Here is a 23,135-nt window from a genome sequence, read left to right as displayed (position 1 = left end):
TCTGCTCCACCATTCAATCATGGCTGATAAGTTTCTCAACCCCATTCTCCCGCCTTCTCCCCATAACCTTTGATCCCCATACCAATCAAGAACCTATCTATCTCGGTCTTAAATACACTCAATGACCTGGCCTCCACAGCCTTCTGTGGCAATGAGTCCTCAAGTCTCTAAAATTAGGAAGGGGTTTGATAGAGTAGATGTAGGAAAAAGTTGTCACTTTTGGAGGAGTACAAAACTAGGGGCCATAAATATAAGATAGTTACTAATAAATCCAATAAGTAACTCAGGAGGAACGTCTTTACTCAGAGATTGGTAGAATGTGAAACTTGCTATCAAATGGAGTAATTGAGGCAAATAGCATAGATGAATTTAAGAGGAAACTAGATAAGTTTTTTTTTAATTTGTTCATGGGATGTGGTCATCACTGGCAAGTCCACCCCTATTTGCCCTTGAGAAGGGCTGGTGAGCAGCATTAAATTATTGGAAAAGGAATAGAAAGTTATAGTGATAGGGCGAAATGAAGAAAGGCAGGAGGAGACTCATTACAGTAGCAAACTCCCAAATGGTGCTGGCAATGCCATAAATACATTACAACAGTGACCTGAATTGGAAGTACTTAATTGGCTGTAAAGTTTGTCATGATGTTGTGAAAGGTGCTACAGAAATGCACTTTTCTCATTGTTTGCTTGAAGCACAAACATTAGCATTGATCTATTTGGCTGAATGGTCTATTTCTGTGTTGTGGGTACTATCTAATGTTTAATGTACTTCAGAAAGGACAACTGTTTAAATCAATACTCAAGAAACCGAATGCCATAAAGTGCAGGACCAACATCCGGAAAGGATGGCGACCCCACTCAGCATAACATTCAATCTGTTTATTTTCTCAGACTTGGAGATGTGACATTAAACAAGACTCTGATGCACTTATGTAAGACAAACCCCACTCCAGTAGGACAGGTCTCCTGGGCATCGTGTGGATGGTGGACGTTGGTGGGAAGTAGGGGGAATTGGCATTGGCTGGGCTGTGGCAAAGTGGACTAAGTACGCGTGATTTAAAATCCCTCTGTGATGAAGAGCATTGTGCCCTTTTAAAGATATTGAAGTCGAACAACTGGCCTGAAGGAACTTCCTTCCTGCCTTTACACAATTAATACAGCTATCAAATCCCATGATATCAAGCACTATATGCTGCCTTTCGAGCATAGTAACCTCAATTAAATGAAATAACATTTTCACTTCGGGTTTATGTTCTAAAACCACTTTTTGTTAAATGGCAAAAGGGCAATTCTCTTGTTAACCTTTTCCAGTCCCGCTGTAGCATTTCAGTATCCAAAAATAGCAGAGAAGGTTATTTCTGTGCGTTCTTTCATTGTGGCAATACCTGCTCCCAAGTAGAGCAATAATTCTGTTGTCATTAACGGTTTAGCTCTGAAGGGGAGTATCACGATAAGGCATAAAGTCATAGGCTGGAATGTTATACTCCCCCTTCCCCCACAAGCAGACTGTGAGGTGGGGACGGGGTGTAAAGTCAGGTATTTTACCAGTGGCAGGGAAAGTTTTGGGCGGCCTGCCTGCCTTTAGCGTAACTGAGGTTCTTAATTAGTCTGGTATCAGGCAAGGGCAGGGAAACCTACTTTGAGGGTCCCCTGTGCCCAGCAGAGGCATTTCACCGCCTCCCCCCCCCCCGCCCCCAAAAGATCACAATTCCCCTTATCCCCCCCTACTCCTGAACTCTCAAACCTGCACCCACCCCCTGACCCCCGACCCCCAACCCCCGACCCCCGCACCCTTCTCACCCGCTCACCAGAGCCTGCCAGCCCGACCCCAACAAAATCCCCTTCACCTACCTTAGTGTCCGGCTCCAGCAATGACCTCCATTGGGGCCTGGCTGTAGTTGCAGCAGTGGCCACCGCTCCTACCTGGCACTGCTGAGACAATAGAACTGCTGGCCATCCAAATGGCTAGCAGCTGTCTGAGGCAGGGCTTCTTATCACTGAGGGGTGGAAGTCCCACCTCCAGCCTATCAATGGCCAATTGGTTGTTAAATGACTGCCGGGCTGCCATTTTCTCCCTGGGCAGGCTCCCCATTGACTTTTTAGCCAGGGGGTTGGGGACCACAGTGCCCTGTAAAATCCAGCCATAGTGTCAATATGGCACAGAAGGTGGCGACTCAGCCCATTGAGCCCATGCTGGTTCTCTGTAGAGCAATCCGGTCAGTCCCATTAACCTGCTCTAGCCTCATAGCCCTACAAGTTTATTTCCCTAAAATGCCCATCCAATTTCCTTTTGAAATCGTTCATCATCTCTGCTTCCACCTAAATCTGTGTTTCCTCATTTTTGTAACATCAACTAAAAGAAAGACCTTCCCTCTGTCCACCTTATCTAAAGCTGTCAAAATTGCCAGATCCAGAAATGTGCCAGAATAATGCATGTGCTGCTGCAATCAGAGCAAGTTTTCCAGCGTATTGTTCCATTCAGGAGTTCACCACCAAAGGCCAAACATTATACTGTAGGGTTGCATGGCATGCAGCAACATAAATAACAGTGCAGCACCTATAACTGTGTTCATGCAGCTGCTTCCACTTATAAGCTGATAAAATAATGGCTCAATTGCTGAAAAATTAACAGTAGGTTCACAGGTCGTTATTAATCAGCCTGCAGCTCAGGTGAAGAACAGACACATCCTAAGTAAGAATCACGATATGCTCCTGTTCGATTTACTCCCCTCCATCATTTGCATTATACAAATTGAAGCATCTCTGCCTTAGCCTCTACATTATTTTTAAGAACTTGCTGGATGTGCACATTGAACTTAAATTAAATTCACCATAGTAGGTTAGGCCTCGCACTTATGTAATAGAATTAGTTAAACTGCTTCATTTTATTAGATCATTGCCTATAGCAATTAATGCATGCTGAACTCCAAAGGGGGCATTATTTCAAAGCTTGAAGATATCACAAAGCTTAGAGATGTAGTGAGCAGTGAGGAGGATAGTAACAGATTGCAGGAGGGCATGGGCAGACTGGTGAAATGGGCAGACACATGACAGATGAAATTTAATGCAAAGAAGCGTAAAATTTTGTGCTTTGGAAGGAAAAAATGAGGAGAAGCAATATAAATCAAACGGTACAGTTTTAAAAAAGGGATGCAGAAATTGTGACCAAGTGCTTTAGGTACATAACTCTTTGAAGGGGGCATAAATTGATAAGGCTGCTAAAAAGCACGCAAAATCCGAGGCCTTATAAATAGAGACAAAGAGTACAAAACCAAGGTGTCATGGCAAACCTATACAAATCACCAGTTATGCTCCAGGTAGAGCTTGCACTCAATTCTGGACACTGTACTTCGGAAAGATGTCGATACCTTGTAGTGGATGCAGAGAAAATGTACTAGAAGGGCACCCCAATATTAAGGAATTCAGTGATGTGGAGAGACTGGAGAATATGGGATTATTTTTCTTAAAGCAGAGAAGGTTAAGGGGAGATTTAATATAGATGTTCAAAGTTACGAGGGATTTTGACAGAGTAGACAGGTAGAATCTGTTTCCACTGGTTGAAAGGTCAGTAACAAAAGGACAAAAATTTAAGATGTTTGACCAAAAGATTTGGAGGGGAAATTAAAGGAGAATAATTTTTTAACATAATGAGTTGTTACGATCTGGAATGCACTTCTTGAAAGCTTGGTGGATGCAGTTCAGTAGTAATTGCAAAGGAAATTTCATATATCCTTGAAAATAATAAATTTGCAGGGCCACGGGGGAAAAGCCAGGAAGTAGGACTAATTGATGGCATTGTTGAAGAAAGAGGCATGCTGCCGCAGCTTTTTTTTTGCACTCATCAGGACAGATGCAAGAATGCCAAATTTCAATTTATACTGCAACATTGCTCCCTTTGAAACTTGGCATTCTTGTATCTGTCCTGATGAGTGCAAGATGAAAAACTATGACAGCATGTCTCTTTTTTCAGCAATACTCAAGTTCTGCACTACCAAGTGGCTAATTGATAGCACTTTTAAAGAGGCAGCATAAGTGGGCTGAATAGCCTCCTTTTGTGCTGCATGATTCTATGAAATGTGCTTTGGGTTTGTGAGCCAATTTACACTTCAGCCATACTTCAATCTGCACAGCTGTAAAATTGGGTTTAAAAATACAATCTCCATATGCCAGTCCCACAGCTCATTTACTTAGCAATGCAATTTAAACAAAGGCTGCATCAACAATGGATTACTAAAATGAGCAAAGGAGCGAGAGGGTTAATGGCAGACAGAGACAGATCAAAATACCCTTTTCAGCTATATATGACACCTTCATCTTCTTTAAAAAAATTCATATGCAGAAATTTATCAAATGCCCTTGGAAATTATGTCCATAGATAGCCCTTGTCCACTAATTGAGTTAGGTCTTCACAGAATTCCAGCAGATTCATTAGGTATGATTGATTGTTTCTAAAAACCATGCTGACTAATTCTTATGGCCTATGTGCTCTCTGGCCAAACATTGATAGTGTCTGTAAAATGGTCTGACGAATTTCCTCCCTCTACAGATGTTATACTAACTGGTCTATAATTCCCTGATTCAGATCTCTCTCCTGAATATCAGTGAAACATTCACTATCAGTCCTTCGCTACAGTATTCATACAGCTCTTGAAAATACAAATCAGTCTTGTTTATTTCCCTACATATCCCAAGGTATATTCCATCTGCTCTTAGTACACTGTGGAAATTTAATGCCTCGAGCTTCCACTTTATATAAACTTTCCTGACTTCCTCCATACATGTATGGACTATGGAACTAAACTGATTTGAGTCTGGATTTGTTCTCAGAATTAATGCGTGTGATTTGAGTCTGGATTTGTTCTCAGAATTAATGCGTAAAATTCCCTATGCCATAAGGAACTCAAAACTAATCAAAACAAGAAACTTGGACTATGTGGAATACATGCTGGAATCCTCAAAGAACAAGTGGAAAAGTGTCTGTTTAATATTTTCAATAACTCCATAAAAATAAAGGCTGTTGTATAAGAAAGAAAAGAAAGACTTGCATCTATAAACGTGCTTTTTGTGAGCTCGGGGCATCCCAATACACTTTACATCCAATGAAGTACTTTTGAAGTGTAGTCACCGTTGTAATGTTGGAAATCTGACAGATATTTTGCACACAGCGAGATCCAATAAACAGCAAGGCGATGATGATCAGGTAACGTCTTTTTAGTGATGACAGTGGAGGGACAAATACTGCCCAACACACCAGGGTGAACTGGAATGGTTTTTTCAAAATAGTGCCATGGGATCTTAACAACTGACTGAGTAGTTAGAGGGGGACAAGGTATTGTGCCTCAGTAAAAACGTGACTCTGATGAGGTATTGTGCCTCAGTAAAAATGTGACAATGCAGTGCTCCCACGGTACAACACTGGAATGTCAGCCTGCCTACGACTGGAGAGAGCGGCGCACACGATGTTGGTAATCAAAGCAGCAGTGAGATATAAATTATGGAATTATGGAACAGTTAGAAGGAAGAAAGCTGACAGCAGGAAATATAATCAGAGCCATTCTGAAGCTTTACATAAATTTTCTGCAAGATTTTCTACCAATAGCACTACTTACACTGTAATAGGTCAGAGGCTAGGAACCCTGTGGTGAGTAACTCACCTCCTGACTCCCCAAAGCCTGTCCATCATCTACAAGGCACAAGTAAGGAGTGTGATGGAATACTCCCCACTTGCCTGGATGAGTGCAGCTCCAACAACACTCAAGAAGCTTGACACCATCCAGGACAAAGCAATCCACTTGACTGGCACCACATTCACAAACATTCACTCCCTCCACCACTGATGTTCGGTGACAGCAGTGTGTACCATCTACAAAATGCACTGTAGGAACTGACCAAAGCTCCTTAGACAGCACATTCCAAACCCATGACCACTACCATCTCGAAGAACAAGGACAGCAGACACATGGGAACAACACCATCTGGAAGTTCCTCAGAGGCAGCCAGCAGTGCAGCAGGTATGAACACTATACTATTACTGTGGAAAGGAGGTGGCAAATTCGAGTGCTGCCTAACTCCACCGGAACCAGGGCAGGGTGGTCAAGAATCACAACCGCTGCACCAGAAACACAGTGCACAGCAATTTCTAGCCCCACATTTTCATTTGGTCTGTTTAACATGTGATAATACCTATTTTTAAAAATTCATTCATGGGATGTGGGCATCACTGGCTAGGCCAGCATTTATTGCCCATCCCTAGTTGCCCTTGAGAAGGTGGTGGTGAGCTGCCTTCTTGAACCGCTGCAGGTACATGTGCTGTAAGTACACCCACAGTGCAGGGAAGTTCCAGGATTTTTCCAGGAAGGGAGTTCCAGGATTTTGACCCAGCGACAGTGAAGGAACAGCGATGTGTTTCCAAGTCAGGATGGTGAGTGACTTGGGGGGGAACTTCCAGTTGGTGATGTTCCCACCTATCTGCTGCCCTTGTCCTTCTAGATGGTAGTGGTCGTAGGTTTGGAAGGTGCTGTTGAAGGAGCCTGTGTGAGTTCCTGCAGTGCATCTTGTAGATGGTACACACTGCTGCTACTGTGTGTCAGTGGTGGAGGGGGTGAATGTTTGTGGATGTGGTGCCAATCAAGCGGGCTGCTTTGTCCTGGATGGTGTCAAGCTTCTTGAGTGTTGTAGGAGTGTCACTCATCCAGGCAAGTGGGGAGTATTCCATCACACTCCTGACTTGTGCCTTGTAGATGGTGGGCAGGCTTTGGGGAGTCAGGAGGTGAGTTACTCATCGCACGATTCCTTGCCTCCGACTTGCTCTTGTAGCCACAGTATTTATATGGCTAGTCCAGTTCAGTTTCTGGTCAATGGTAACCCCCAGGATGTTGATAGTGGGGGATTCAGTGATGGTTATGTCATTGAACATCAAGTGGCGATGGTTGGATTCTCTCTTGTTGGAGATAGTCATTGCCTGGCACTTGTGTGGCGCGAATATGACTTGCCACTTGTCAGCCCAAGCCTGGATATTGTCCAGGTCTTGCTGCATTTGGACATGGATTGCTTCAGTATCTGAGGAGTCACGAATGGCGCTGAACATTGTGCAATCATCAACGAACAACCCCACTTCCGACCTTATGATGGAAGGAAGGCCATTGATGGAGGTGATGGTTGTGCAGCAGTCCTGGGCTGGAAGCACTGAGAGGTGTGTGCACCCGGCATGATGAAGCGGTGAGGTGACAGCGTGGTGGATGAATTGGAGCCCTTCCACCATCAAAACTGCATTTCCCAGGAATGCATAACTAATGCGACAGAATTGGGATGATATGGCATGAGCATCCGTCATTGCGGCCGACGCGTAAAACCTTGCTTTTCCCGCCCGCTACCGTACTTAGTGCAAATCTGGGACGATTCCGCCCTTCATGCTTTTCATTGCCACCAGACATCTCAAAGTGATTTACAGCCAATGAAGTACTTTTTGAAGTGTAGTCACTGTTGTAATGTAGGAAACACAATAGCTAAATTGTGCTCAACAAACTCCCCCAGAAGCAATGTGATAATAACCAGAATCTGTTTTTTGTGATATAGATTGAGGGATAAATAGTTCCAAGGATAACTCACATGGTCTTCTGAAATAGTGCCACAGGATCTTTTACATCCACCCAAGCAGGCAGATGGGAACTCAGTTTAACATTTCATCTGAAAGGCAGAGCTTCCATCAATGATAATGCTCCATCAGTACCACACTGGAATGAAGTGGAATGTGACAATCTTTGTGACACAGTGGATATAAGGTCAAAAGTTCAATTCTGGATTGAAACTAAACATTATGATTTAGATAAAAACAAAAAACTACTGCGGATGCTGGAAATCCAAAGCAAAAACAGAATTACCTGGAAAAACTCAGCAGGTCTGGCAGCATCGGCGGAGAAGAAAAGAGTTGACGTTTCGAGTCCTCATGACCCTTCAGTTCTGCTGAAGGGTCATGAGGACTCGAAACGTCAACTCTTTTCTTCTCCGCCGATGCTGCCAGACCTGCTGAGTTTTTCCAGGTAACTCTGTTTTTGATTATGATTTAGATATTGGCCACAGACTTGTCCCCAAATTCATAATTAAATGAAGTTCAGCGATCATTGTATCATAAGGTTTAAGCTGACAATGGAAAAGGACAAAGAGCAGTCCAGAGCGAGAAAAATTAACTGGGGGAAAGCCAACTCCAATGGGGTAAGAGCAGATCTGGGCCAAATAAATTGGAGTCAAAGGTTGGCAGGAGAAACAATAGCTGATCAATGGGCTACCTTCAAATAAGTGATAATTCAGGCACAGTCAAGGTATATTCCCTCGAAAGGGAATGGTAGTGCAGAGCGCTCTGGATGACAAAGGAGATAGGAGTTAAGATAAAGAAGAAAAAGTGTGCTTATGACAGGTGTCAGGTAGAAAGTACAATTGAGAACCAAGCTGAATATCGAAGGTTCAGAGAAGGGTTGAAGAAGCAGATAAAAGAAGCAAAGAGGGAGTATGAAAAAGGACTGGCAGCTAACCTAAAAAGACATATAAATGTTAAAAGGGTGGTAAAAGGAGGACTAGGGCTGATTAGGGACCAAAAGGGAAATTTACACATGGAGGCAGAGGGCATAGCTGAGATGTTAAATGAATGTTAAATGAATACTTGTCTTTACCAAGGAAGTAGATGCTACCCAGGCCATGGTAAAAGATGAGGTAATTCAGACACTAGAAGGGTTTAAAATTGAAAAGGAGGAGTTATTGGATAGTTATCTGTACTTAAAGTTGATAAGGCACCAGGACTGGGTGAGTTGTATCTAAAGATACTGAGGGAAGTGAGAGTGGAAATTGCACAGCCACTGGCCATAATTTTTCAGCCTTTCTTAGACTTAGAGGTGGTCCCGGAGGACTAGAGAATTGCAAGCGTTACACCCTTGTTCAAAAAGAATGTAAAGATAAGCCCAGCAACTAAAGGCTAATCAGTTTATCTTTGTTGGTGGGGAAACTTCTAGAAGCAATAATTCGGGACAAAATTAATGGTCACATTAACAAATGGAAGTTAATTAAGGAAAGCCAGCACGGATTTTTTATGAGGAAATCATGTTTAATTAACTTGCTGGAGTTTTTTTGAAGAGGTAACAGACAGCGTTGATGAGGGAAATGCTGTTGATGGGGTGTATATGGACTTCCAAAAGGAGTTTGATACAGTGCCACACAACAGACTTGTGAACAAAAAATATGGCTCGTTCAGTAAAGTGTACAGAACCAACATGGATATGGATATCAGTGACAGGAAACACAGAGAAGTGGCTAATGTATGTTTTTCATGCTGGGGGAAGGTTTGTAGTGGAGTTCCCCAGGGGCCAGTGTTGGGACCCTTGCTTTTCCTGATATATATTAATGACCTAGGCCTTGGAGTACAGGGCACAATTTCAATGTTTGCGGATGATACAAAACTTGGAAGCATTGTGAACTGCGAGGAGGATAGAGTGGAACTTCAAAAGGAAATAGGCAAGTTGGCAGAAAGGGCAGAGAGGTGGTAGATGAAGTTCAATGCAGAAAAAAATGTAAAGTGATTCAGTTTGGTGAGAAGAGCATGGAGAGACAAAATAAAGGGTACAACTCTAACGAGGGGTCTAAGAGCAGAGGCACCTGAGTATATATGTGCACCAATCATTGAAGAAGGCGGGGCAGGATGTGAGAGAGCAATTAATAAAGCATACATTATCCTGGACTTTATTAAAAGGGGCATGGAGTACAAGAGCAAAGAGGTTATGCTGAACTGCTATTAGTCACTAGTTCAGCCTCAGCTAGAGTATTGTGTCCATTTCTGGGTGCTGCACTTGAGGGAGGATGGGAAGGCATTAGAGAGGGTGCAAAAAAGATTCATGAGAATGGTTCCAGGGATGAGGAACTTCAGTTATGAAGATAGATTGAAGAAGCTAGGACTATTTTTTAAAGAAAAGAAGGCTGAGAGGAGATTTGATAGGAGTTTTCAAAATCATGAGGAGTCTGGATGCAGTAGATAGGGAGAAACTGTTCCCACTTGGGAAAGAATCAAGAATGAGAGGGCACAGATTTAAAGTAATTAGAAAAAGAAGCAAAAGTGATATGAGGAAAAACTTTTTCATGCAATGAATGGTTGGGGTCTGGAATGCAGTGTCTGGGGGTTCGCTGGAGGAAGGTTCAATTGGAGCATTCAAAAGGGAATTGGACTGTTACCTAAAAAGGAAGAATTTGCAGGGTTATGGGGAGAAGGAAGGGGAATGGAACTAGCTGAGTTGTTCATTCGGAGAGCCCATGCAGGCACGTTGGGTCAAATGGCCTCCTTCTGCACCGAAAGAAATCTGTGATTCTCCCCAATCTGATCAGACACTTTCACACCCATTTATTTGAGCCACTCAAAAATATATTGGAAGTGGGCAGAATTCCTGCTCATTTTCAGCTACTGCAGACACCTAACAATGGAATAACCAGAGCTCACTGTATTACCTTGAGAGCAAAGGGGCTGTGGCTCACGATAATATCTTAAAACTGCATCATTTTAAGACAATAAGGTAGTAGGTGACTGCAGATTTACATAGTCTGCTGTTCACTGAAGATCCACTCTGGAAAGTTGTCCGCTTACAACTCTAATTTCTCTGTTTCTATCAGTTATATTAGTCACATTATGATTAAAATGTTATTTTACTGGGAGATTATTTTATTTTCTAGGCACTCACTCCTCTGAATTTTAACATCTACTGCTTTCAGAGACAACTCAGAATCTAAACTCCATCTAAAGTCTAAACTCCATCTAAAGAATCTAAAGTCGGAATCTGATGAGCGGAACGACAAGAGATAGAAATGTTAAAGCACACAGACTGGACCTCAAAACTCACATATTTTCTCCTGTAATTTTTCCACTTTGAGTATTGATTGAAAATTTTAATCCATCTCCCAGTTGCAAATATTAATCTTTTTCACCCTGGTGAAGGTTTATTAATGCATGGCCTCTTCTTCTGTGCTGTATGATTTTTTTTCATTCATGGGATGTGGGCGTCGCTGGCTAGGACAGCATTTATTGCCCATCCCTAATTGCCCTTGAGAAGCAACTGAGTTGCTAGCTAGGCCATTTCAGAGGGCAATTAAGAGTCAACCACATAGCTGTGGGTCTAGAATCAAATGTAGGCCAGACCAGGTAAGGACGGCAGATTTCCTTTCCTAAAGGGCATTAGATGAACCAGATGGGTTTTTAACGACGATCGTTTTATGGTCATCATTAAACTTTTAATGGTTTCAGATTTAGATTTTATTGAATTCAAACTCGAACCCAGGTCCCCAGAGCATTACCCTGGGTCTCTGGATTACTAGTCCAGTGACAATACCACTATAGCACTGCCTCCCCTGGATGCTGTGTGTTGATTCCTTGAGGAGCTTTGAAAATTGTAATGGGAAAGAAAGACGGTAGGAAGATGGAGTTCTACAGTTTTAAGAAAAGAATTATATTAGAGTAGGTGTTAATTCTTAATTTCAGTGCTGGAGATTCAAGGAGGAGGGGAATTGTAAAAGAGTGACACATTTGAAGGCAGGATAGAATAACCAAGGGAAACTCAAAGAATCACTGACCACAGAAACACAAGTTTTGAGGAGAAGGAGAAATCTAGAGCTGAGAAGGAGGTCCTGTTGGAAGACGCTATTCTTCATACCATATATATTTGTGGGAGAGACGGTGGAAGAAGCTCACCGTATAAGTATTGGATGGGTAAAGGCAAAATACTGCGGAAGCTGGAAATCTGAAACAAAAACAAAAAATGCTGGAAAAACTCAGCAGGTCTGACAGCATCTGTGGAGAGAGAAAGACAGAGCTAACGTTTCGAGCTCATATGATTTCTTCAGAGCTGTGCTTCATTCAGAGCTGAGTTGTTGAGGGGAAAATTTGTGTATAAGAGATAAACCAAACATTTTGAAGACAGCATTATCAATTAATGAAATGCAACAATTCCACTGAAAGTTACAGGACTCATGGGGCGGAACTTTCCGTGCCCGCTGGCGTCGGGTGTGTTCGGCGGTGAACGAATAAAATGGCGAGAAGGCCAAAAATCAGTTTCATGACATCGTGAAACCAGTTTGCGATCGTCCGCTCAGCCCCTCGATAGGTGGGTCACCTTTCCCACGATCAGGTGACGGGAACCTTATTGTAATACATCGGCATTTCATTATAAGGCCAGCCCGCCGGAATCATCCCCTCCGCTGGATCGTCCGCCCATGTCAGCATGATAGCACGCTGATGTGTTTCACAACAGCATATATAAGGCATGCACTTGGCAGGCTGCACGTTGAGTGGAACTCGGAGGTGAGTGCACAGTAACGATGCGCAGTGCTTGCGAGGGTCGCCTGTTGGACTTCAAGGTTGAGGCGGCTGGGTGGGGGGGGAGGCAAGGGCTGTCCTGCAGTTGAGACGACTTTTGCAATAGCTTCCATTCACTGGAAATGCAACTGCAATCACCACAAATGCATCCTGCAGGTCTGCACGGCTTCCAGGGAGTGTCCACCACTCCTAGGGCAGGATTTTTAGTCGGTGTCCGAGTGCAATCGGTGGGCTCAGGAGCGGCTGGGGAAGGGGCCGCCGCCTGCGATCAGCCCCCGGTCTGGTGGAGGCCTGCAATATAATCCACAGAGGGTGTCACCCATCGTTATTGCGTGTTGCACCTATTACAACCTGGCTAGGAAGAGATGGAGGACCTGTAGGTCTCCTCAGATGAGACGGACGTCAATGGGGATGAGGGTGAGGAGGTCCTCAGAGGCGAAGATGACAGTGATGAGGCGCTTGCACTGGCCAGACGAGGCAGGCACGCTTGGGAGGCCCTCACAGCCACTAGATTTGTGGAGGATGATGACAACATGCAGTGAGGGCACTCCATAAATCTTCACATCGCCTCTGACGATGTCTGACTCCTGTCTGGCTGAGGCCAGCTTGCTTGTGCTCTGTGATCAGGGTCATATCATAGAGACAAAGCCATGAAACTTTAAATGTACCTTATCTTTTGTCAGCCTTCAGTGTCTGACCCCATCAGGAGCACAGCATCACTGGTCACAGATGCTGAAGAGGTGGGACCCAGCTCCATCTTAAGGGTGCTGAGATCACACAGACAGAATGATGGAACTCTGTGATGCCTGCCCATGACATGCTGGCAGCAATGACAAGCACCATCGAGGTTCAGGTGTCGGTAATATGTCCAGGGAGTGTGAGGCCGGAGCATCACTTTGGTCTGAAGGCTGCACAAAGCATTGGGAAGAGGCCCTGGACTGAGACACCTGCCTTTATCTTGTGCAGAAAAGTTTCACATCTGAGTGACACGAACACTGCTCATCAGAACAAGGAGCCATAGGCAGGGAGACATTGTTGAGAGTTTATTTACAATAGTGAACATTTTGTACAAGAGATTAACACCCATGCTCAGGCTGTGCAACTACATTTTCTTGACCTTCCTAACCCTGCCGCTACATCTTAGTGCTCCCCGGACAACCACAGCGGAGGTGGAGGCAGCCACCCTGCTACGCCCTGTCTGCAATGACCTTGGCCAGCATTCTCTGGAGGCCCGAGACCTGGAGGGTCCCGGCCTGCTTTCGGGGCCCTGCTATGTGGCAGTGGTACCCTCCTTGACCTAAGGAGCTGAAGCTGCTGGAGTCACAGGTAGAAGGGATTCGGATGGGGTGGACACTCCCGGAGTCACCTGGATGGATGGCCCCAGGGTATGCACCTGCTGATCCTCCTCCCTATGGGTGTCCTAGGGCCCCTGGCTGACTCTTTGAGGAGAGAGATAAGCTTGAGTGAGATCAAGCTGCCCTGCACCTCTCTCGCATACACACTGCTGGAAGCCAACTATGGTGTCAGCGATGGAGTTCAGCCCACGCAGCAGTGCAGAAGCAATGTCCTGGACCAAGATCTCCATAGCAGCTACCATCCTGCCAGTGTTGGCCCCGCTCAGTGCGTTGGCATGCTGGTGCTATCACCTCAGCCTGAAGGTGGACGGACTCCTCCATCATGCCCTACACTGAGGAATGCAGCAGACATCCCTTCCTGATGTTCCCGAACTTGCCTTTGCAGCTTCAGCAACTGTGACGTGACCGAATCCAGAGGCTCGTCATCTGACTCGGACTCAGCAAATTTCTGGCCTCCAGCAGTCCTCCGAGTACCGAGGACTGGGAAGTCCCTGCCTCCACCTGCTGTTTATCAGAAAGTGCAATGCGCTCACCAAATTGTGATCTCAAGGCTATTCTAAAGCTAGGTCCCACCGAGGTGTGTGTCTCTGCACTGGTGGAGGGTGTGGGTGAGCGCTGTGATGGAACTTCAAGGAGGGTGCCTTCAAGGTCCTCTTCAGGGCTTTCTTTGGGGCTTGATTGGAGACCCTGGGTCGTGGACTCCTTCGGCTGCTTCTCAGAGGGCCCTGCAAAAGCAAAGAGAGATACTCAATGACAAAAACAGAAAATGCAGGAAAAGCTCAGCAGGTCTGACAGCATCTGTGGAGAGAAAAACAGAGTTGATGTTTTGAATCCATATGACCCTTTTTCAGAGGTACAGAGAGTAGAAATGTGATGAAATTTATACTGTTATGGGGGGTTGAAGCAGGTGTAGCTGGATAGAAGGCTAGCGATAAGCAGGGGCAAAGGAGAGATTGACAAAGACGTCATGAACAAAAGGAGACAGGGAGTGTTAATGGTAGTGGTAAGGGCTAAAAAAGGTGCTGATAGTGGCAAAGGTAAGAAAACAGAATGTGATAATAACAGAGCAGGGGTAAACACTCTGAAAAGAACAACATGAACAAGTAACAGATGGCCCTGGGTGGGCAGGGTGGTGGGAGGGAGGGGACGATGGTGGGGAAAATAAAGGATCGAAAATGGGATAAAAGGGGGGTAAAAAAGGGGGATAAAGCAATGAGTAAATGAATAAAAATTAAAATGAATAAAAATAAAAATGAATAAAAATAAAAGGATAAAAAATAAAAATGAATTTTGAAAAAAGGGATAAAAAGGGGGTGAGGATGGAGGAGAGAGTTCATGGTCTGAAGTTGTTGAATTCAATGTTAAGTCCGGAAGGCTGTAAAGTGCCTAATCAGAAGATGAGGTGCTGTTCCGCCAGTTTGCGTTTGGCGTCACTGGAACATTGCAGCAGGCCAAGGACGGACATGTGAGCATGAGAGCAGGGTGGAGTGTTGAAATGGCAAGCGACAGGAAGGTCTGGGTCATGCTTGTGGACAGACCGAAGGTGCTTCGCAAAGCAGTCACCCAGTCGGCGTTTGGTCTCTCCAATGTAGAGGAAACCACATTGGGAGCAGCGAAAGCAGTAGGCCAAATTGAAGGAGGTGCAAGTGAAGCACTGCTTCATCTGAAAGGAGTATTTAGGCCCTTGGACAGTGAGGAGGGGAGAAGTAAAGGGGCAGGTGTTGCATCTTCTGTAATTGCATGGGAAGGTGCCGTGGGAAGGGAATGAGGCGTTGGGGGTGGCGGAGGAATGGACCAGGGTGTCCCGGAGGGAATGGTCCATATGGAATACTGACGGGGGGGGGGAGCGAGGGAATGATGTTTTTGATGGTGGCATTATGTTGGAGTTGGCGGAAATGGTGGAAGATGATTCTTTGAATGCGGAGACTGGTGGAGTGAAAAGTGTGGACAAGCGGGACCCTATCATACATCTGGGAGGGAGAGGAAGGTGTGAGGGCAGAGGCGCGGGAGATCAGTCGGACATGGCTGAGGGCCCTGTCAACCACAGTGGGTAAGAAATCTCGGTTAAGGAAGAAGGAAGACATGTCAGAAGTGCTGTTTTGGAAAGTGGCATCATTGGAACAGATGCGACGGAGGTGGAGGACCTGAGAGAAGAGGATGGAGTCCTTACAGGAAGCAGGGTGTGAGGAGCTGTAGTCAAGGTAGCTGTGGGAGTCAGTGGGCTTGTAATGAATATTGGTGGACAGTTTATCACCAGAAATGAAGACTGAGAGGTCAAGGAAGGGAAGGGAAGCGTTGGAGATGGTCCATATGAAGGTCAGAAGCAAAATTGGAAGCAAAATTGATAAATCTTTCCAGGTCCAGACGAGAACATGAAGCAGCACCGAAACAGTCATCAATGTACCGAAAAAAGAGCTGTGGGAGGGGGCCTGAGTAGGACTGGAACAAGGAATGTTCCACATACCCCATAAAGAGACAGGTATAACTGGGGCCCATGCGGGTTCCCATAGCCACACCTTTTATTTGGAGGAAGTGAGACAAGTTGAAAGAGAAATTGTTCAGTGAGAGAACTAGTTCAGCCAGACGGAGGAGAGTAGTGGTGGATGGGGATTGTTTGAGCCTCCGTCCAAGGAAGAAGCGGAGAGCCCTCAGACCATCCTGGTGGGGGTTGGAGGTGTAGAGGGATTGGATGTCCATGGTAAAGAGGAGACGGTTAAGGCTTAACATTGAGGGCCATCTGTTACTTGTTCATGTTGTTCTTTTCAGAGTGTTTATCCCTGTTCTGCTATTATCACATTCTGTTTTCTTACCTTTGCCACGTTTTTTAGCCCTTACCACTATCATTAACACTCCCTTTCTCCTTTTGTTCATGACATCTTTCTCAATCTCTCCTTTGCTCCCACCTATCGCTGGCCTTCTATCCAGCTTCACCTGCTCCACCCCACTTAAACATTCGACATTTCATCACATTTTTATTTCCCTTTCACTCTGAAGAAGGGTCATACAGACTCGAAACGTAAACTCTGTTTTTCTCTCCACAAATGCTGTCACACCTGCTTAGTTATTTCAGCATTTGCTGTTTCTCTTTCAGATTTCCAGCATCTGCAGTATTTTGCTTTTAGCTGAGAGATAAGTAGTGCATAGCAGTGTCCTGTGAAACAGGACACATCACTCACAGCATGGTTGTCTGATGGATGTTGCACTGCTGGATCCTCACTTGGTAGTGCACCGCTGACCTCACTGTCAGCACAGGAATGGCCCCGATCCTCACCAGCCAACAGGATAGCTCTATTATCAAAGTCCATGAGGACCTTGATTTCAGGCATTCCTCTGCCGGTCTGTGACCTCTCCCTCTTGTTGTGTGCCAGCTTGACCTGCATGAACAGAGATGGAGAAAGTGAAGCCAGGCCAGATTTTAAGTATGCCTGGCATGTGTGGGTGCTGAGTGATCCCATGGACGGGATGAGGACAATGAAGGTGTGTGTGAGAGAGTGAATGGTGATGTCCCTTGAACTGGCAGTGAGTGAGATCCCTGTGGATGTGTGATGGGTTTGTGAATGTCTGAGCAGAGAGTGATGAGAAGAATGACTTACCCTGGCAGAACAGAGGAGATCATTCATCCTCTTGGGGCACTGGCTGGCTGTCCTCTTTTGCACGGCCTTGTCGCTGACCACCACTGCTACCGCTTCCCAAGCCGGATTGATGATGTTGCTGCCTATCCTGAGGCCAGAGGGGGGTGGTAGAGGACAACACGGCGAGCCTCCACTGCGTGAAAAAGGCGCTTGAGGGGCACGTCATTGAACCTGGGGGCTGCAATCTTTTTGCCTTTTGGGACCATGTTTCCTGTGCAGCAGTTCCTGGGCTGGAAACACTGAGAGGTGTGTGTGGCTGCACTTTAAACATGATGCCCGGCGTGATGAAGCAGCGAGGTGATGGCATGGCAGGTGAATGACAGCCCGCCTGCCATTGAAACGGTGTGTTCCCCGGGAATGCATAATTAATGCGGCAGGTTTGGGATGATACTGCGTGAGAAGCCGCCATTGCGGCCAGCAGGTAAAAAGTCCTTTTTCCTGCCTGCTACCGCACTTAGTGCAAATCTGGGACGATCCCGGTAATGGGCTGGGAGGGACAGTAACATGGTGGTTATGTTGTTGAACTAGTAATCCAGAGACTCTGACTCGTGTTTTAGAGACACAGGTTCAAATCCCACCATGGCAGTTGTTGGAATTTAAATTCAATTAATAAAATGTGGAATATAAAGCTAGTCTCAGTAATAGTGACCTAGTGACCATAATAAAAATCATTGATTGTTGTAAAAACCCACCTGATTCACTAGTGCCCTTTAGGGAGGAAAATCTGCCATCTTTGCCTGGTCTGGTGTACATCTGAGTCTAGATCCATGGCAATGTGGTTGACTCTTAACTGCCCTGTGAAGTGGCCAAGCAAGCCACTCAGCTGAAGGGCAATTAGGGATGGCCAACAAATGCTGGCCTTGCCAGTGATGCCACATCCGATGAAAGAATAAATTTTTTGTAAAAACGAGACAGTGAAGGCAAGAATATTCATAGGTGAAGCAGAACTCAGGGTAGAGTTAAGACCAAAGTTAAGCAGTGATGTCTGTTGGTTACATGTGTGAAATACATGAGTAGCTGAAAGAAATTGGATAAATTTACTTCAGAGAGAAGCTGCTGTTGTGAGGTGGGTAGGTGGAGAGGAGGGTGTTGATGGGTGATGATGGGGTTGGGTATTCATTGAGATGCAGTTATTCATCCATTGCACGATGTGAGGGGTAGAGTTTGTAAGAATTGAGGGCTTACGGGGGGGGGACAGTTTTGGCAAAGAGCCAGAATAAAATCAGAACAAATTATTGATATTATTCCATGAGCCAAAGCAAAAATATAATGGCATTCAAGCTGTAAATATTCAGTGATACCAACAGATAAATCATACTCTGCTGTAACAGGTTCATCCATCTTATCTTATATATACAAAAATCACTAAAGCAAATATTGCAGCATTGCTCTCACAAAAATAGTTTTAGAATTGAACAAGATACAGCAAAACGCAAGCAACATTTTTACAACTATTGTATCTATGGAAACATGCCTTTTTCTGTTAGGCAGGCATGCTTTGACTTCATTCATTAATCGCTTTTTCTAAATCAGGTTTATACCAACCATTTTACTCTGAGTGAATATTCAAGATAGAATCTAGGATGTAAGTACTTCATTATCATGAAAAATTACTCCATTCACTTCAGTCTGCAAAGCTTTGAAGAATTGACTGTTCCACGAGAAACAAATCCATGGGATACAGGGGAGATGGCGGTGTAGTGGTAATGTCAGCGGACTACTAATCCAGAGGCCCAGGCTAATGCTCTGGTAGAATTTAAAAATTCAAATAAATCTGGGAATATAAAGCTAGCCTCAGCAATGGTGACCTTGACCATGACAACTATCGCCGATTGTTGCAAAAACCGGTCTAGTTCACCAATATACTTTAGGGAAGGAAATCTGTTATCCTTACCTGGTTTGGCCTACATGTGACCCCAGTCCCATAGCAATGTGGTGGACTCTTAACTGCCCTTTGAAATGGCCTAGCAAGCCACTCAGTTCAAGGGTAATTAGGGATGGGCAAGAAATGCTGGCCTTGCCAGCAATGTCCACATCCCGTGAAAAGAATAAGGGTTCAGGAAAAGAGAGATTTTGTCATAAGGCCCAGGTTTGCTGTCGAGGTGAGGTTGACTGTCTTGGTCACAGCTAGTTATGGTTAGTTTCAGTTAGTGGAGATCTGATTTTCCATTGGACTCATAACTGGTACCTTAGCTTCTGATCATTGTTTAGGGATGTTTGCCCATCACTACTCGTTATCAGTGAACGCTCTTGCTTTAGGCCTTTGGGTGTGTCAATATTTCCTCTTGGCTTGTAGATCTTAATTATCTGTGCTTTTATTTTTGGTATTTCTACATGCCTATTGTACTCCTGATCTATATATTCTAGTCTGCTTGCTCTCAGAATATGCCTGTCTGCACTCTTGTCCTATATCTCCCAACATACCTGCTCTCAATCCAAGTCCAGTATCTCTGCTCTCACTTCTGAATGAGATCCTTCAGTATCCCTGCTTCCCCACCCAGCCTTAGGTCCTATTGAAGCATCAACAATCTGAATTGTGAACACTAACGGTGGGATTTTCTGGCCCCGCCCATCGCTGGGACCGTCCGGTTCTGCTGAAAGTCTTCTGGCTGGGCCGCCGAGTCTCCCGCAGGGTATCCTGGACTAATTATTTTCCCACGGCTGCTGTCTGACCTGCTGAGTATTTCCTGTTCATTCAATTTCCAAAATTCTTGATATTTTCTTTTTTTGAACCCTACAGTATGCTAGCCTTCACTGCTTGTCAGTATCTCTCAGTAACACTACCCTCTTTTCTAGTGCATTATTATATTATTTCTGCACTCACTCCAGTTCTGTATTTCACAGTACCTCATCATGGGCCACAGGGTACCCGATCAGCGTGGGGTGCTCCCTGAGCCCAGAGGGTGGCTGCCACGCTTTACCAGGTGGTCTCCTGACATGGCAGAGTGCTCCTTCCCACCTGCCACTAGTAAAATACCAGTTGCAGTGGGAAGAGGGCCTTTTATTGGCCACTTAAGGGCCTCAGTTGGCCTCTGGGCAGGAAGGCTATTCTTGTCCTTCCCCTTCGGATGGAGTCAGGTTCTCCAGCCCCCACCCTCCTCCACCTTGCTACTCCCTCCCTTGGGCCAGGAATAAATTCCACCCATACTCTTCGCTCCAGTTCTATGTCCTGATGTCTTACTATCTCCTGATATCCCAAAATATCTCTGGTCTCCCTAAAAACAATAATGCTGAGCCATGATTTTTTAACTGGATGTGGGCATCATTGGTAACACCAACATTTGATGCCCATCTCTAATTGCCCTGTTTGGCCATCTCAGAGTCAACCACATGGCTGTGTGGCCAGACCAGGTAAAGATGGCAGGTTTCCCTAAAGGGAGCCAGATAGGTTTTTACAACAATGATAGTTGTCATGGTTACTGTTACTAGCTTCCAATTCCAGATTTTTATCAATTGAATTTAAAATCCATCAGCTACTATGGGGGATTTGAGACCATGACCCCAGAACATTAGCCTGTGCCCCTGGATTACTAGCCCAGTGGTATTACCACTATATCACCATCTCTGCCACTAACACCCAAACATTTTGAAATAATGACATAAAAAAGTAAACTATGAGTTTTTAATCAAATACAAAATTAAAATCTTCTTGGTAAGACTGACCTATCCAGTCAACCTCACCTTTGCAGCTCTTCAACCTAAGGTAGATTTTCTTCCTTTTCTGAACTGGGGGAATCTAAGGTAATGATAAATCAAATTGCCCCCAGTGTTAGGCTTCCATCAATACATTATGTCTTCTCTGCAACCCTGTCCTGAACATCAGAAATATTTTAATACCACATTGGCAGTCCCTGCATCGAGGTTGGGGCTCCAGCCTCAGGGAATTAAGAGGTAACTTTGAGATGAAGGATTTGGGCACAATGCCAATTTTACATTCTGCCCAATTTTCACATCCCAGACCTCCACATTGACTTGAATGAATATACGAAATAGGGGCAGAAGTAGGCCATTCGGCCCCTCAAGCCTGCTCCACCATTCAATAAGATCATGGCTGATCTATTTGTGTTTTGAATTCCAAAATTCCCATCTACCCCCGATAACCTTTGATTCCTTTGCCTAACAAGAATCTCACTACCTCTGCCTTAAAAATGTTCAAAGTGGCACAGACCTCTCCAGAGGAGACTAAGACTGGTTGGAGTCCAGCAAAACCAACCTGACCCTGTCCGTTTTCTGATGGGCGGGTTCACTTAAAACTGCCCCCAATCAGATGACCAAAGTCTCCTGCTTGTACAGATGGTCAGAAGTGTTAACTGTGAAGAACGAGAGTAAACCTAGCAACACTTCTGTCATTGGCCCTCCAGGCCACCATTGCATATGACCTCCTGATCTCCTAGTTAACGTTATATAAACAAGTGCACTACCTGGTCAGCCGCAGCTCGAGCCAGTTTATCCATCCTGGACCCTGCTTCTGCAATCTTCTTTGCAGCGTTGATTACGTCGGATGTATTTTTTAACGGACCCTTGCCCCTACAAGATATTGGAAAATAAAACAAAGAAATAAATGAATCTTCTAGTTTGGAAAAAAATGGCCAGTAGAATATTTTTTAAAGTACAATTAAGATTTTCATTATTATTGCATGAGTGCAAAGCAATTTTGCAAGGTCTTTATATACTACTTTTGGGAACATTGAGCAAACAAGCCCTCTCTCTGCATGCATAAGGAGGAAGAGAATTCTAGACCAACCCTGCATAATAATGAAGCAGAAGTGACAACAAGGATAGAAACTGCTGGAAAAACACAGCAGCATCTGAAAAGAATAAAGGAGTATCAAATGATCCATCTATCCTGACTCTCTGTTTCCTATCAGTTTACCAATCCTCTTCTTCATCTTGAGTTCTCCGTCTGAAGGCAGGTCCCCCACCATGGGTAGGGCAAGGAGGCAAGTCCAAAATTCATCCCAGCCAGAACGGGGATCGAACCCCATACTGTTAGCATCAATCTGATCCACACCGGCCATCCAGCCAACCGGCCCCCACTAAGGAGTCTGAGTTCCTGTGGCAACATGCACTTTTAACCGGATGTTGCAGCCTGGAGCTATAGACAATGATGGTGGAGGTTCCAATTTTTTCCATCACACCTCCCATGTTTGCCACCTCCCATTGGTGCATGTTGAAACGATACTCAACCTGTTTGGCCACGTTATGAATGCACCTTCCTTGGCCATCAAGTTCGTGAACTCAGGGCTTCTGGCTCAGAGGTGGGGATGCTACCCACTGTATCACTAGATCTCCTCTAACCAATCCTCTATCTATGCTAATATATTAGCCCCAACACCATATGCTCTTATCTTGTGTTATAAACTTTTATGAAATGCCTTTTGGACATCCAAATACAATGCAACTATTGGCTCCCTTTATCCACATTGCTTGTTACATCCCCAAAGAGCTCTAATAAATTTTTCAATCACAATTTCCCTTTCACAAAGCTACACTGACTCTGCTTGATTGCATTATGATTTTCTAAATGTCCTGCTACTACTTCCTTGATGATGGATTCCAGCATTTTTCCAATGACAAATGTTAGACTAACTGGCCAATAGTTTTCTGCTTTCTGTCTCCCTCCTTTCTTGAATAGAGGTGTTACATTAGCAGTTTTCCAATTTGTTGGGATCATTCCAGAATCTAGGCAATTTTGGAATATTACAATGTATCCACTATCTTTGCAGCCCTTTCCTTAAGGCCCTAGGATGCAGGCTATCAGGTCCAGGGACAGTCAGTCTTTGTCTAGTTAGTACTTTTTCTCTAGTGA

The 23,135-nt window shown here is 44.8% G+C and overlaps 1 protein-coding gene across 1 annotated transcript in view; it reads right to left on the bottom strand.

Annotated features, from left to right (window-relative positions):
• ctnna2 (catenin (cadherin-associated protein), alpha 2) overlaps positions 1 to 23,135 on the bottom strand; it is a 1,502,658-nt gene that overhangs the window by 117,063 nt on the left and 1,362,460 nt on the right. The window contains exon 16 of the mRNA XM_078554361.1: positions 21,748 to 21,853. Within this exon, the coding sequence (XP_078410487.1) occupies positions 21,748 to 21,853 (106 nt within the window). The remainder of the gene's footprint in view (positions 1 to 21,747; positions 21,854 to 23,135) is intronic.

This window comes from Cetorhinus maximus, chromosome 1 (assembly GCF_964194155.1).
Source record: "Cetorhinus maximus chromosome 1, sCetMax3.hap1.1, whole genome shotgun sequence".
Lineage (NCBI taxonomy): Eukaryota > Metazoa > Chordata > Chondrichthyes > Lamniformes > Cetorhinidae > Cetorhinus > Cetorhinus maximus.
The sequence above is the reverse complement of the archived record's forward strand: the minus strand, read 5'-3'. Positions and strand labels throughout refer to the sequence as shown.